Below are 13,230 nucleotides of genomic sequence, written 5' to 3'. Positions count from 1 at the left end.
TTTTCCAAAATTTCAACTATACTCCCTGTCTTTTTGAAAGACTTTAGACTTTTAAGAGTCCCAAGCAAAATAATGAGCTGAAATCAATTTGCCACAGTTAAATGCTGGCACTTATTGTTCATAATGGAGCCTATGTCAGAAACCGACTTCACATTTTAAGTCACATTCTTAAAAATACTTAAATATGGCACGTGCTTACAGTTCATCATTTACTTTAACAGTAACTAAAAAGAGCAATTAATTCATTAATAATTACAACCCTTCAAAAGCCTGCATTTAAGGAGGTAAATTGTTTCCAAATGGAGAGAACTATTCATAAGAAGAGAACAAAACCCCCTTTTTTTACAGCAGACTCTCTTTACCTGTCATGAATGGAGCTGACATAGAGGTTAACAAACCAGCTGAGGGAGTACTGGTACATGGGGTCAATGTTGGCCAGGTCTGCGATGCTGAAGAACAGCACGGCCGAGTGCTGTGCCACGGGCCGGTACGCCTCCCGCGACTCCGCGATCTTCAGCTCCGTCTTCTCTGCAATCTGCACATCAACAGCAGGGGACAAACAGCTTTTGATAGTCTTAATTCTCTTAATATTCTACAGAAACATTACTATTTAGTAATAGTACTGAAACGGTTCTATACAGCATGGTCACACCAGAGTAACGTGACTTTTCTGCTCCACAAGGCACCACCCCAGTAGGTAAAATGAGCACTTGGCCCTACCCCAGTACCGCCTGATCTATTTACCTGCACTACAGATGCACATGCTTTAAAACATTTTAAAGGCTGAATAAACTAGCAGTGAAGATTCTAGAACAGATCCAATTTTATTACTCTTCCCATTTCACAAGTACAGAATTTGCTCCTTGTGCTATGCATCTAATTCAGAGACCTTCTGCTGGCTGCAAATTTTAACATTTAATTTCTCAGTATTATTGAGGGAAGCACACATACACACTCCTTACCTGCTGTTTTTTTGTGATCTCATTAGCCATGACTTTGGCAGAATCCAAGACCTGGATGGCAGTCTCATCTTCCAGAATATCACCTTCAGATGACTCTAAAGTTTCTAAAATTTTTTTCTCAATTTCTTGTAGATTCTTTTTATTGGCTGCAGACTGAACAATGAGAGCATTTCTTTCCTCTTCTAAATCTGGTCTAATGAAGAAAAACACAAAACCCAAAATCAGTCAATGCTCATCTTGCACTGGCTACAAAAGAAGCCCATGAAAATTATTCCCTCTTCCTACAAGAAGTTATTTGTGAATATTCTTTTCAGTTTAAGCAGGGTTTTACTGTTTAACATCTATTTATACTGGTGAGTACAGATTTCTTTGCATGACTTCTACTCAGTATTTGGAAATTATGATCTAATCTTTAACATCTTAGCATTTTGCAAATGACAGTGCATCCTAGTTCTCCTTTACTATATCCCTACTGCCTGAAAAAAACCCACCAAGTGATATGCAGAGCCAGTTTACTGCTGGAAACACTTTTGTTAGCAAACAGAGTTTAGCCCAATTGCACAGACATGTCTGTTCAACCCAGATATTACTTCTCTGTGCCTCTGTGAGGGTTCACATATGATCCATAATCAGTTTCAGAGGTACTTTGCATTTATTTCATACAAAATTAAAATGAAATACTCATAATTCTGCACCCTTGTCTGGCAGTTCAGTCACATCGAAAAATAACAGTAATGATTTAAACTCCAAATAATATTTACATAGTTTTCTAGCATTCAAGGAATATTTCAGGAGAAAATTGCCATGAAAAAACAACTACTTCACATCTGCCATTTTAATTAACTTGTGGACACTTACCCCTAACACTTCCCTAATAAACTTTTACATTTTTAGTTAAAGCTGTTTCTGAGCAACATTTACACCATGTAACATTCATTTTTCTATACAATAAATTAATTTCTCATTTCCTTGGAATTATGCCATAAAAACCTTTAATGGCTGTTTACCATAAAGAGAGACTTACCTCTCTTCTGCTACGACAATACCTAGCAGCTGGTCTTCAAGTCCCTCTGGTGTTATCATAAAATTGAGTAATAAAACTTTTGTAGCAAGTTCAGGCATATAGTGTGGATTTCTTAGTTTTGTGGTAATAAAAAACTTGAAATCATGGGAATACTCAATAACACTCTCACCAAGCCTAATACACTCCACACCTCCTAAAGTTAAGAAGAGAAACATTAAGAAAACTTATCTACTCCAATTATTAATTACAAAAAATACTTTTGTCATTAAATAGAAGCAAACATCTCATTGATGACAAATTTCCTGAAAAGTAAAAATAAGTAAATATATCTGATAGTCTGAAAAATTCTCACAGACTTCAGTGGGGCCACTGATCACCCTTGGCAGATGAAATCAAGTCAATCCAATTACTACTGTATTTCCAATTTGCATATAGAAAAACTAGAGATGGCAACAGAGAGCTGTGGAGTTATTCCCAAATATTATATTCTTACAGACTACTCTTTCCTTGAATTACTTGTCTGAAAGAGGAAACCACAAGGAAAAAAAAAAGTGTTTGAGCTTTACTTTCCTTTTGTTTTTAATTCTGAACAAGAAAACCAATAAAGACAAACTAGGTAAGAAGGAAGGAATACTTTTCTTTTTGTGCCCTTTTCTGTCATCTAATAGGAGGAAAAGTTGAAAACCAAATTCATAGTACTTGCTAAGTACAGTGAAAGCGATGCCTTAAGCAAAATGCCTTGACAGATTTTCTTGATTTGTGCAAAATTTAGCAAATATTAATGCTAATAATTAAATAATAATTAAATATTATCAAAATGAACAAGCAAAACAATTTCACTGACAATGTTCCCTTCGCAGAACTTTAGTCTCCTATACTGATATGGTGAAGGTTTTCACATAAAACCATTATCATGATAGACACGAATGACATTTACTAAAAAGTAAAACTTCAGGCTCTTGTGCAATTACCCTGCTCTTACCAGAGGCAGAAGTAAGGCAAGAGAAGAGCAATATGAAATACATCAGGCAGTGCCAGAGACTGTAAACTGAACATCAATGTCCTCTCCTTCAGGCTTCTAAGTCAATTCTGCTGTACCTTGTTTAAAAGTCTGTTTAAGCAGCAGAGGTTCAAGAGATGGGTCTAGTTCTTCTCCAACATTTTCTAGCAGCAGTGGAGTCCCAAACTGAATGCAGTTCTCCACGGTTCTCATATAATCTGTGTCACTGATCTTGATAACATTCAGACGGTTGTCCTTCTCAAAATTCTTGATCCATTTATTTGCTTGACCTTGAGGATCAATCATTAATGGCCTAGAAAATACAGGACAGTTTTCTCAGTGCTTGCAGGCATTTTTCAAAATTTTAAACGATTTAACATGTTTCTGTATCAGACTGTCAAGAAGAAGTGATACAATTTAATTACGGTTTTTTAAGACATCAGTGAATAATGGATGCATAAGTGTTTTTAAATAATTTGAAAAGTAATAGCAGAAATAGTTTTAAAAGCTGCAAAAAACGTTTAACATTTTTCATAAAATAACCAGAATGCAGAATTCTTGTAAAATATTGCTCTACCTCCCCCCTGGAATATAAAGATTCCACTACTTTTTCAATTATATTGCTCTACAGAAGCTACATTGTTTTGAGATTTCTTTTTTAAAGTGGGAACTTATTTGGATTTGAAAATTAAACCTTTTTGTCACCTACCAACGTCTTGAATTGTCAACAATGACCCCATTGTCTATAGAAAATACGTCAGTTGGCAAACCAGCAATATTCCAGGCTCTTATTTTTATTGGGTCACCAAGATTCTTGCTCAAAGAGAAATTCTCAGAACAAGGGATCTCTTTCTCCTGAAAAAGATGGGGAAAAAACCCACAAAATAAACATTTGTCTTTATTCTGTGTTTCTTTGCATCTTTATTAAATGCCTCCTCAATCCAAAAATGATGATGTGCATTTTCTTTTAAGAGATTGAAATAGGTCATGTGTAAGTAAAAATCTTGGGGATAATAAAACCATACCTTCAATTATTAACTACATTTTCCCACTAAATATTTACTCTCTCCTCAAGTTTTGTAAGATTTGTCCAGTTTTTGGTACATTCATAATGTGGGAGGTTTGTTACATAAAGTTATGACCCAAGAAATTCATACACAGCTGGAAATACCTAATTGTATCTTCTATTACAGCAGTCCAATGCTGATTTATTACTGTTTAATGCATTTTTAAGTGATTCCAAATCACTTGATTGATGAATTATGGCATTCATATAAGTATGTTGGAAGAGTCCCTTTGCAAACAGCACAATCAACCATCTAATTAACATAAAAATATTTGATGGTTAAGTTACAGAACATTTTACATTACACATAATTGCATTTTAAATTTAATTCTTTCATTTAAAGGCAAAATACAGAAAATGATGAGATTTTACTTCAGTAACAATCAAGCCTTACAAAATCAATGATGGTCTCTAGTTTTCTGATATCCTACTTTTAAGCGTGGGGGAAATTCGCTGATTTAATTAAATTCAAATCTACAAAATATTGGATCAGCAGAATTGATCCCATTGCTTTACCCATGAGGTTTACTAGGCTCATAAAAAATAAACTACAAGGGATTTTTGAAGCCTTTTGCAGCAGTCTCAAAAAACCCAAACATTTATTTAACTCTAAGATAACCTTCTAACCTTGCATAGTTTGCTCCAATCTTTGGTACACTCTTGTCGAAAGCCAGCAGTAAAAGCTCCCAGATATGCTATTACACCAGCTGATATCAGAGTATCTCCTGTCAGATTATCATATTCCTCTTGAAGATCATGTGCAGCTTGATTCCATCTATGACAAGCAGATAATACAGAAAAAAGTCATGCTGAAACCTCCACATTAATGATATTGATGTTAAAAATTAACTTGTTAAAAATTACCTTGTTCATTTTAGGTGAGAATAGGTGAAGAATATGAAAACCTCATTTGGAAGAGATTTTCTCTACAATTCTCCCAATGTTGCTGCCCTTATTTTTATGTTACAAACAATTAGGAATATTTCAAGGGCCCAGACATTCTTTAGTGTTACAGTTCTCAGACAGAACTACAGCATTAAAGGCTTAGAGAACTGAATTTCAAATTCTATTTCTACAGTGGTTGTTTTATCTGATATTTGAACTTTAACCTGACCTTGTTTTCTCTCCACCAAGGCCTCCAATCAACTTCTCTGCTCGTTCCAGTTTTTTAGCACACAAATCAACCTGGAATTCTAAACGAGCCTTTTCTTCCGTCTTTTCAGCGAAGGTTTGTTGCAAAGCAGCCAAACGGCCTTCAACTGCTGCAAGTTCTTCTCGCTTCTGATTCAATAGTTCCATTGTCTTTGCCAAGGACTCCTCTGCCACTTTTAAACGTTCTTTTTTGGGTTCAATCTCCTATTCAATCACAACCAATAAACAAATGCTTTCAGTACATTTTTGTAGCTTTATTATTAACTAAAATGCTTAGGGTGAATACATGGAGCAAAGGAAGATTCCATAGCACCGAGGGGCAAGGATCAAAACCACACCTTTGACACCCTGTGAAACACTTCCATTCCCTTAATCCATTTGCATAAACCCTCTGCTGCCGAGGAAGCTTTAGCCACCACTTGTGGATCAAACTCTGGATTAGTCAGGTACTCAGTCCGAATCTTCTGCATGACAGCTTCCTGGATAACAAAAGCATTATAGCCCATCAGATCTCGTGGCTGACACTTCAAAATTGAACTGATTGATTGCCATTTCTCTACACAATGAAATAAGAAAGAACTATTCAGCATTAACTGTTGTAGAAATCACAGCTCATTTGATTTTTTTGATCTTCCTATCATGTTTCATGGTCTTTTTCCGTTTTCATTTTCTAATCCAATCCTTATCCTTTCTAATCACGCATTTGCTGTATCTTCCATGTGGCAGCTCCCTAAGTGCTAAGAGCATTACAGTCACATAGAAGCCTTAATTTACACAGCCCTTTGTGTAAAACACACCAATTTCAATATTTGCTATCTCCTTCTCAATACACAACTTTGGGGATCACTATAAAAATTCATTTCTCCTAATGTAATGCAAAATTTAACTGTTTGTGCCTACTTTTGGGGATCAGTTTTATAAAGGGCAAAGCATATTCTATTAAGGACAAAGCATATTCCATTTCCAGTGAATTCAGCAAAGAGCACAAATCACACTCTTGGATAGCAAGACCTTTGGGAGAAACGATCATATTTGAAAGGTTATATAGCTAGCACATTTCTGCATTTATTATATCTTTCAGTATAATTAACAAAATATTACCCATTTTGTCATCATTCATTCAATCAAAATAATACAATTAGAAAAAGATGTTAAGAAAGGCAGCAATGGGCAGTCAATTATAAAAAGAAGTTTATAATGCTGAATGACTGATCTAGAAAAACTAGCAAAAGAAAAAGGCATAGGAAGGGTGGATGTGGATCAAACGTCCACTGGTTCCACCAAAAAACCCCAATCAACTCCCAAAACACAATATGTGAAATGAGGCTAAGAGGACACAGGTTCAGAATAAACTAATTGAATTTGGACAAATGATCTCTCCACTATAGTATCTTCTCATTTTCTTTTTCTTCCCCTGCAAGAAAGTGTCTGCATGGTAAAAATTACTGAAAAAGCCTTACTGGAATGGGTTTCTCGGAACAGGCTTTCAACTCCTTTAAGAAATTGATGTTGCCCAGCATTTTCTGGCTCGCAGACCAATAATCCAAAATCTACAAAACATAGTAGAAAATACCTTTTCAGGCTTTAAAACAAATACACATACAAAAAATTACAAACCTCTTTTAATCAAAACTCATTAATATTTAATAATGATAACTTGGTATCTCCTTGAGAAGCCAATAAAGCAGAAAGTCTGTCAGATCAAACATTTCCTTCCAATCATACTTAAAGCCAAAAAGTAAACAGTGCCTCAGGGAAGTTATGTATTATCTATCCTCAAGAAATTAGTAAAGCAAATTAAATTTGGCACATTACAAAATTTGGAAAATAAGGAATTCTGAAAGTTTTCAGTAAAATCCTGGGTAGAGGCTATAAGTACTTGACTACTTTAATGGACCATGGGTTATCTTGTATTTTGGATAAGTGTTGAGAAGAACATGAATTAAATTTTTATTTCAGAGAATTGTCTGCCATTTTACCTTGCCTCCAGATCCTGAAGGATCTAAAATTCTTTCAGGTTTTTTTTCTCTTATGACACAGACAGCAGCCATGACAAGTTTGACACCAGATGGAGGATTTTTCATTGTCTTGACAACTGCTATATCAGAAGGCTAAAATAAAAAATACATGTAAAAAAATTATGACAAGTATTATGTCTCAGCACCCAATAAATGAACTGACAGAAAAAAAGAGGAATTATAACACCATTGCCAATGAACGAGTGGTACTAGAGGACTTTTAGAAGGGATGATACAGTGTTACCATCACGATTAACAATATCCATCAATATCCCTTATGCAGGGAAAATAAAAACTAAATAAATGCTAATAAACAGTAAACTAATGATTAAATAAAATTATGTTTTAAAAATTCCAGGTCAGAATATTTTTTATACACTTCTGTGTCATCTAAGTTATCTCATATTCTTCTAAATTCCTAGTTCATTTTAGAGAGTTAAACAACACTTTCAAATGCTGAAATTTAGATCAGCTTGCCTTCAAAGTGTCAAGAGCACCAATTGCAGCCTCCATGACAGGTATTGCCTCTGCCAGGTCACTCTCACATTCATTTTTCAGTGCCTGAGCTTCTTCAGCTTTTGCTGTAGCAAATTCTTCATCCACTTTTACAATTTTTCTTTTTTCTTCTACTTCTGCAGATTCTACTTCTATAGTCTAAAGAAAAAACATGAGTGAGCTTTATATGGTACCATGAATGGTCAAATAAATTGAAATTAGCTACTACAGGACTCATGGAATAGTGTAAAACATAAAGAGAATATTGAAGTTTTAAAATATTTTAACATAATTTCAATTTATGTTAAGGGAAAAATTTCTTAGCATATTGCAACATCGTGGAGTTTCAACAGTAGATAAACTGCATGGTATCAGATTACTCTCAATAAAAGCTATTTAAAATATGTTTGAAGTTCAGGAGACAAGAAACTCTTCATGCTTGTGCATCAGGCTGTAACTAAAAATGACTAGCTTTTATAGGGAGTTTTCATAGCTTCACAGCCTTTAACATTGATTATTGAAATTTATTTTCTTTTCAGGGATAAGTCAAGCCTTTATCCAACTCCCTTTGCAGTTCTAGGGAAGTGAGATTTAGTTTTCTTAGAGGTAGAAGAGGTATCACTGTATCTGTAAAAACACTTAGGAATCAGAAACAAGTGCATAACATGTCAATTAAATCATGCTTTTTTGGTGATGCAACAGTCACGTTTTACAAGACAAGTATGTGTATATTTTCATATAACAGAATTCTCAAAACACCCAAGATTTTCGATCCTAAATCCCACTAAATTCCCATGAAATTAACTGGGTTTAGGGTCCTTTTATAAATCAAACATATAATCCCTGTGCATGCAAAGACAGACTGTGCAAAACTGTTCTTGTTTATTTTGTCATAGCTGGGCATATGGAAAAACTATTTGAGGTTTTCACATTGTTTGTGAATCAACTTGGGAAACCTGATTTAACCACTATAAGCATGAAAGTTCCTCTAACATTCTTCAGCATGGAGCTTAGGCAAGGACTGTATATCCAGAGAATGTATTTTATCTAAAGAATGAAATTTTCTTTCTGTTCTAAGGATATAAACATAAATAGCAAGTTTCACAATACTGGAAACCCCTGTAAACAAGAAGTGAGCTCAAAAACCTCAACTCTTACTTTCTGAAAGTCACACATCAATGAAATAAGACACATGTTTACATTAAAAGCCACAAAGCTGTATTTGTACAACTCTACCTTCATCATGCTTGCATTTTCCACTTTAGCCTCTTCCAGTTTGGGCTGTAGCTCAATTAATTCTTCTTTCATCCTACCAACCTAGGCATATGCAAAAGAATCAGGTGGGATCAGAAGGGTCAAGCACAATTTCCAACAATTTTTTTAAGACCTAGATTTTCCCTAATGACTAATTTATTGATAGAAGGATGTAACATTCCGTTTCAAATTAAAACATTTCCAAGACTTATTTTTATCTCCTACTTACAATGTCTAATTTTAAGAACTATGCTCACTTACAGTCCCCTGTTAACCACCAAGGAAAGGGAAGCTCTGTTCATATCTACCTAACAATATATGCTTAGAGATGGCCTCTAGCATAAGTTCTGTGATTGTAGGAAAGAACAGGCGAAATACATTTCTTAGTTTTACTGTTGCAGATTGAGCGAAACAAAACCCGAAGTAACACTTTTGACTGACTTCTCCAGAAAAAACCCTGCATTTGACAAATATTTTCCATTTTCAGTTCCATATTTGTCCTAACTCACCTGTGACTCAGCAAAAGCTAGTTTATCTAGTCCATTCACATATTTCTTCTTGGCTTTCATTACGCTGTCTCGTTTCTCAGTAAGAAGTCTCTGAAATGCAGCAATAAGCTCAAGATAAGAAGTAGGAGTAACATAATTATGGTGTCCCAGACTTTGTAAGAACCTATTAAAAAAGAAATAAAAGAAAGAGTAACTTTAAATTTTGATTTATTTTTTGATTTATTTTCTTAGTTTAATGTTAGCAAAGTGATGTAACTGTTTGATAGGAGTTAACAATTTCAACAGACTTATATCCTTGCTATGGAGGCAAATAGTTGTGTTAACTTTTAATACATAAATGAGTAATAATGAAACTCAATCACCTACTATTTTATGATTGTTTGGAAAAGCAATAGACTGACCTTTCAGAGAGTGACAAAACTGAAGTATGAAAGTATTTACAGATGGGCACAACTCCTTGACGCTCGATGTCTGTGAGCTGAAGTGTTTCTAAGAACTTACTAGCCACACGTTCAAGGGCATCTTCAGGCCATGGCTGAGGGAGAAGTGAGGAGGGAAGAATTTGTAAAATTCAACTGTTAGCAGTCTTCAAACGTCAAAATCAGTTTTTACCATTCAAACCACCAGAATGAGACACACTAGTCCCAGGTGTGCTACAAGAACAATGAACTGATTTAAAGGTCGATTAGCTCAGGCAGCAAGGTCACCACCCATGCAATATTTTCTGGCAACTCCTGGCTGGTCTTCTAGTTCAAAGCTACACATTAACATTCCATCTAAACAGTTCTGTGTCTATTTCATCCTTTGGCAGAAAAATTCACTGACATCAGCACGAGGCCAAGTTATAGAGCTAACTGTGCGTAATTGAGAGCAATACTGCTTACACCAATACTGCTTCTCCAAGTTCTATTCTGCTATCAAATATCTACTGATAAGCAACAGGATTTGTATTTGCTAGTCATTCCTATAATGGATGGAAGGAATAATATATAATTACCTGCTTAATAAGCAGCCACAATTAAAATCATTTTACAGTCACAATGAAATGTTTTCTCTAGTCCTTTAAAACATACACATTATGTAATAAAATTACAAATTGCCATCATCAAACTAAGACTATTCACACTTCAGAAATTTACAGCAAAAAAATTTAACTTTATTTAGTTGTAGAAATGTTGAGATCACACATCAAAGAGCTCCCAAAATATTACAGAAAAGGTCTATGGAATTTTAAAATTTTGAAAAACAACGAGTACTTCTACAAGGAAGACAAAAGAAAATCTGATGGCACTTAGAAATACAGAGTGTTAGAAAACTGAAGCAGATTTTTGAGGAAATAATGTAAGTATTTTCCCATACCTGGAACCAATCAATAGTACAGCAGTTGATGAGTGATGGAAACTGTCTCAGACGATTGCGGAAAGCATCTCCAATTGGGCTGAATGCCACCACAATATGGAGATTTTCTTTGCAGAGGTTCACAAAAAGTGCAAACAAGGCCAAGGGACTGAGTTCTTCACCTTTATCACCAGCCTGAACTGCTGCACGAACACCCTTAGGAATAATACATAGCATAAAAAATGTTATATAAATTGTCATTAAGCACATCTGAAGTCCTGTAGCAATTCTGTTAATGGTAGCATCACCAGGAAATAAAATTTTTTAGTGGAAATGAAACAGGCAAAATAAAGTAGAAAGCCAGAACAAGTAGCAAATACTGTTAGAGAACAGGATTGCACTATTTATCTGTGGCCCTGACAACTCAGTCTAGAAATGATCATCTGCTGCTCTGAGCAACTGAGAGTAAATCATAACAATATAGTAAAAGAAGAATTATTTTAAGGGAGCAGATTTAAATGAGTAAAAACCAACTTTGGTCCAGCTGCTCATTGTGGATAGCTACCAAGTTCCAGCATACACCCACTGAATATGTTCACACAAACTGTAAAATTGGAAAAGAGCCAAATTATTTTAATATTTGCACTATGTACCTGGCAAGAATGAAATACTAATAGACAAAGATCACAAGAATTATAATCTAACTTCTTTGAAAGATACACAAATCCAGGTATCAACATGCTCCATAACTTAAGTGCAAAAAACCCATGTAGTAACATCTATCAAGTGATACAGATATTGCAATAAAGAAAATTTGTGTGTACTAAGAACCACTTTGAAAGTCAACTAGAAGCATACTTAAGTAATTTATTAAAAACACCACAGAGATAGGAAGACAGCACAGCATACATTTCCAAATATTTTTTGCTAACATTAAGTTTCCAACTTGATGTATAAAGATTGATGCCCCTCCCTCCCAAATCGTGACTGCTATTGTGAAAATCCCAGTCTGATTTCAGTTAATTTTTTTTTTAAATTTGCCTGAGTACATTGCATCATTACTTCTAATCCTAGATTCATGGAGCACCTTTGCCCACCTCGTCTCGGAGTAGAAGTGTCAGAACACTGAAATTCTGCCTAACAATGCCCTAGTGCCTCAGACAGTAGGAGTCTATTGAGAAAGGCAGGCCATGTTTTCTAATAAAAACATCACATCTTTGCACTTCACTGATTAAGGAAAACATTATGATGTACATTCTTCTCCTATACAATATCCTACAAAAATAACTACAGCCATAGGGTATTTGTGGACAACCCAAGTTCTCTACTTGCACAACTTAATGTGTTTGTGAAGAGTGCTAGGTCAGAATTAAAGCTTGTAGCTGGCATAAGCTACTGCATAAGTTTACTAATAACTGGTTTATTTTTCTAAGGTCTCAAAAAGAAGTCACAGAATTACGTGCAAATATACAAAAGCCACATTTCACACTGAACTGTCCAAGTAGATTAAAAGGGAGGTGAAATTAAAGAGAGTTTCTAAAGATACCTCTACAATTTCTTGTTTTTCATCTGCTGGAAAAAGATTGGGTACCTCCCCTGTGTTGAGGAGACTGTCAACATCTTCTAAAAAGCTTTCTTCTTTAATTTGTGCATCTGTGATTAGAAATACAGTTTTCAAGCCTTTTACACCTGCATTCTTCAGAAGTCTCTGAAAATGCAAGACAGTTAAAATTGTACATTCCAAAATATCCTTCCTCAAAATTAAGTCAAAATGTAGACAGGTTATTAATATTCACTTTCAGATCTTCTCTCCACTCGTTTGTACCATAGGTCTTAGAAATCTCTGGTTGAAAAACACACATTCTTGCCATGAACGCTGCCAGGCGAGTCAGAGACTGCCGTCCACTTCCCCCCATTCCAACCAGCAGAGCATTCCCCCCTGACTGCTTCAGAATGCGGCTTAATCGAGACAAGTGTTCCAACATGTACCTGCATTGGGAATATGTTGATTACAACAAGAGCAGAAATACCTGTACATTTATGCACCTATAAACCTGGGAAACAAATCAAGGAGTAGCATCCCCAAAACAAATCTCTGAATGCAGGGTGGGGCAGGGTAGAGAGGAAGAGGAAGAAAGAGAGTGGGCATGAACCACAAAATAAAGTAAAACTTACAATTCTTCTCTTTTACAAATACCAGTATTTAGCTAAATTACTACAAATTACTAAAAGGAATGTGCAGAGATAAGAACAGGAGCACTATAAGGATAAATGTCTTAAAGGCAAAGAAAAACATTAATTCTCTACTTCAAGATCACAGCAGTATTACCAGTTTTAACTTTCTTGAAGTATAGCAACCTAAACAGCTTTTTAAAGTAACCACTGGGAGAACATGGTTTTTATCAACAAACA

General features: G+C 35.1%; 1 protein-coding gene across 4 annotated transcripts in view; it reads right to left on the bottom strand.

The window, feature by feature from the left end:
• Positions 1–13,230, bottom strand: part of DNAH12 (dynein axonemal heavy chain 12) — a 58,802-nt gene that overhangs the window by 11,997 nt on the left and 33,575 nt on the right. For all 4 annotated transcript variants that reach the window (XM_042017546.1, XM_042017548.1, XM_042017547.1 and 1 more), the window contains 17 exons: positions 12,615–12,807; positions 12,365–12,526; positions 10,840–11,034; positions 9,882–10,015; positions 9,481–9,643; positions 8,954–9,034; positions 7,700–7,876; positions 7,184–7,315; positions 6,665–6,754; positions 5,543–5,683; positions 5,167–5,408; positions 4,680–4,827; positions 3,696–3,841; positions 3,085–3,299; positions 1,987–2,179; positions 963–1,155; positions 363–535 (listed from right to left, as the gene is read on the bottom strand). In XM_042017546.1, the coding sequence (XP_041873480.1) occupies positions 363–535; positions 963–1,155; positions 1,987–2,179; positions 3,085–3,299; positions 3,696–3,841; positions 4,680–4,827; positions 5,167–5,408; positions 5,543–5,683; positions 6,665–6,754; positions 7,184–7,315; positions 7,700–7,876; positions 8,954–9,034; positions 9,481–9,643; positions 9,882–10,015; positions 10,840–11,034; positions 12,365–12,526; positions 12,615–12,807 (2,778 nt within the window). The remainder of the gene's footprint in view (positions 1–362; positions 536–962; positions 1,156–1,986; positions 2,180–3,084; positions 3,300–3,695; positions 3,842–4,679; positions 4,828–5,166; positions 5,409–5,542; positions 5,684–6,664; positions 6,755–7,183; positions 7,316–7,699; positions 7,877–8,953; positions 9,035–9,480; positions 9,644–9,881; positions 10,016–10,839; positions 11,035–12,364; positions 12,527–12,614; positions 12,808–13,230) is intronic.

The sequence above is a fragment of the Corvus kubaryi genome, unplaced genomic scaffold (genome assembly GCF_017639235.1).
Source record: "Corvus kubaryi isolate FWS band 111438036 unplaced genomic scaffold, C.kubaryi_AGA036_p1.0 136, whole genome shotgun sequence".
Classification (NCBI taxonomy): Eukaryota; Metazoa; Chordata; class Aves; order Passeriformes; family Corvidae; genus Corvus; species Corvus kubaryi.
The sequence above is the reverse complement of the archived record's forward strand: the minus strand, read 5'-3'. Positions and strand labels throughout refer to the sequence as shown.